General features: G+C 61.8%; 1 protein-coding gene across 1 annotated transcript; it reads right to left on the bottom strand.

The window, feature by feature from the left end:
• Positions 1-1,704: 1,704 nt before the first annotated feature.
• MNEG_15591 (hypothetical protein) lies at positions 1,705-2,572 on the bottom strand (the record flags this gene model as incomplete). Its single annotated transcript, XM_014035938.1, has 3 exons — positions 1,705-1,826; positions 2,089-2,221; positions 2,512-2,572. Coding segments are annotated over 3 exons (316 nt in total), but the record flags the coding sequence as incomplete, so codon positions are not given.
• Between the last annotated feature and the right edge of the window lie 603 nt (positions 2,573-3,175).

Here is a 3,175-nt window from a genome sequence, read left to right on the forward strand (position 1 = left end):
GCCACTTGGGGTTGACTGTGGCGCGCTTGGGGGCGCTGCGGACCTTGTGGCCCGGCTGGGTGAACAGCTCCACCTTGGAGTGGGTGCGTGTGTGTGTGTGTGTGTGTGTGTGTGTGTGTGTGTAGTGTATGGATGTGAGTATGTGTGTGTGTGCGTGTGGATGTGTGGGTGTGTTGTGTATGTGTGTGTGCTGTGTGCTGTGTGCTGTGTGTGTGTGTATGTGTGTGTGTGTGAGGGGGGGAGGGTTGATGAAGGTTGACGCCGTTGGATGGTGTGGGAGGTTGGTGGGTTAGGCTAGAAATGTGGATACGGGATGAGGGGTTGGTGGGTTGGTGGGTCAGGAGGTCTGGGTTGGCTGTTGGCTGGACCGGACATCCTTGAAAACACTGCAAGCGAAATCGCATCGTTGACAAGCAAGCAAGCCGTTTGGTTGGAGCGCGGCTGAGGGGCGGGCGGCAGGCTGGCTGCGCCGAGCCCCACTCCCCCCCCCAAAAAAACGCTTCACAGTCGAGAGCGCGACGCCCAAATCGAGAGCCTCGCGGCGCGTCGTGGTGCGACGCGGCGGGGCGGGGCGCGGCGCACCTGGGGGTCTGTGGACGAGAGCCAGCCGCCGCTGTGCAGCAGGCCTCGCGCCTGCAGGACTTCCACCTGTCAGGTGGGTGGGTGGAGTGGGGATGGGGGCACGGGACGCTGTTTTTTTCTAGAACGGGTGGGTGGGCGGCGAGCTGTTGCAAGGGGCAGGGGAGCTGTTGGTGGAGGAAAGGAATCGGCGGCAGCAGGAGAGGTCAGAGGGGCCGACAGCAAACCCTGCCTATCCGATGCGATCCCTGGTCCGTAGGGGCGACGCCGGCCTCCAGAGTGGCGCAGTGGGCCTTTGGTGGCCGGATGGTTGAAGACGCATGCGCATGCCTGGACAGCTGACAAAGCAGCGACATTCTCCATGCCCAGCCCCTCAGGCACGCATGCACACGCACACTCATATACATGTGTGCACACACAAATGCGCGTGCACAAACACACACACACACACACACACACACACACACACACACGCACGCGTGCACGCACGCACGCGCGCATACACACTCATGCAAACACGCGTACTCGTGACACACTCAAAACACACAAGGCATCCATACACAATCTCTGCCGCCCACGCATGTCACCTGCAGCACCCCGACGCTCCGCAGATTGAGCGCATCCAGCGGCCCCGTGACCTCCTTGGGCAAGAGGGGCACCACAAACCTTCAGGGGTGCCACGTGAGCAGTGGGCAGGAATTTCAGGGGCTATCAACAAGACACATGATAGTGTTGATGGGGCTTTTCCCATTGATGGAGGAAGTTGGCGCTTAACGCAGGGCCGTGCGAAAGGGATAGTGGTGCCCGCAGCTGGAGCTGGGGTCTATCCCTCTGAGTGTGTGTGTGTTTGTGTGTGCACTCTGGACAGGTGGACAAGGCCGCCTTTCAGCCGAGTGGGCCAGCCGTCTGATGTCACAGGCTTCTGTTGAGTTCCGCCCCACACGAGACACTGACAACATGGCATTGCGTCCGCGCGGTGCGCTCGGAGGAGGCGCCTCCTGCGCCCAACAGCGACGTGAGCCTGGCGTGGGCACCTCAACCCGATCATCCACTCCATCATCGCTAGGACGCCGCCCCGAGAAGATTCCCGCAGTATGTATGAGATGTTCAATGTGAACTTCCTACCTCTGGGGCCAGACCACCATGTTGGCCATCGTGTCGCGCAGGAAGGGGTCCAGGAACCCGGCCACAGGCTTTGCCGTAAACTTCCCACCAAGAACAGGCCCAAAGTCCAGCACGAACTTGACCTGCAGGTTGTTGGAAGCATGAGTGTGCAGACTCGCGAGCGTTGCGATTGGCCAAGGGGGGTGGGGGGCAGCCATGAAGCGGGGGTGCAGCACATACACACACACACACACACACACACACGCACGCACACACGCACACGCACACGCGCACACGCACACACGCACACGCACACACACACGCACACACACACACACACACATGCATCCACACACGCACATGCTCTCCAGCAACCGACAGATTATATTCAAGCCAGCCGCGCACCTGGGGCGTCCGCACGAGGGAAATCATAAGCGCCCCAAAGCCGGGCAGCGTCGGAACCAGCGGCGCCAGCGCCAGCCGCAGGGTGCCCCTGACCGTCAGGTTCGACACCCGCGGCACGAGGCGCGTGTACGGCCTGGGGGTTGGGAGTCGAAATGGTTTCGATGCGCATCATAGGTTGATGATTCGGAGGGGTGGCAGGGGTCAAGAAGGGGTAGAGAGCGACCTGACAAGTCGCGGCCGCCGGCGGCGCAGCAAAGTGGAAACCGCACAACGCGCATGCCGAAACTCCTGGGCCAAAGCCAGCCCTCTCATCGCATGCGCGGCCCGTTGACGGTGCCGCGTCGATCAAGCGAAGGCAATTTTGCGTCGCGACTGCACCACCACGACCTCCTCGTATCCCATCTTATCTTTGTCGCGCCTCACCCCATGAACGCCAGCTCCACAAAAAAGGCCACGTTGGGCTGCCCCACCCAACGGAAGTCCACTGGTCACATAAGAGATGATACAAGATTGGGAATACAGTCAGCAGATTGAGGGGGTTGCGGGGGGTGGACGTGATTGACCAGGGGTGCTGTTTGGGCTGCTGCAGCCGCTGTCCACAGGGCTCACTTCATGAGCCGAGTCGCCGCTGATCCGCTCCTCGTAAATCAGCTTGAAAACTCACAAAATCTCCACAAATACACAAGACATTTGGAATTCCCAACGGCTGCTGGTGAAGAAAGGTTGCTCGAGCGCTGGGCCCTCAACCACACGGCGCCACTCCCCCTACCCCCGCCCCCACACATACCCGCCAGCCAGCCCGGCAGGGAGATCACCCGGATCTCTCCCCCACCTCCCCACCTTCCATCTCGATCCTCTCGGGCAGCTCCATCGCCATCTCTGCCTCGTAATCCTCATGCTTCCCTGACCCTGCCCCCTCCGCACCCCCCTCCGCGCCACCTCTCGAACTTCCGTCCCCGGCGCCGGCGCCGGCGTCGCCATCGGCCGCGTTGCCGCAGGCGGCGAGGACCTGCCCAGTCGTGGCGAGCTTCACGTTCGTCCCCCACCCGACGCCGTCCGCCGTGTACGCCACCGATTTCGCCTCCTC

This window comes from Monoraphidium neglectum, assembly GCF_000611645.1.
Source record: "Monoraphidium neglectum strain SAG 48.87 unplaced genomic scaffold scaffold05465, whole genome shotgun sequence".
NCBI lineage: Eukaryota > Viridiplantae > Chlorophyta > Chlorophyceae > Sphaeropleales > Selenastraceae > Monoraphidium > Monoraphidium neglectum.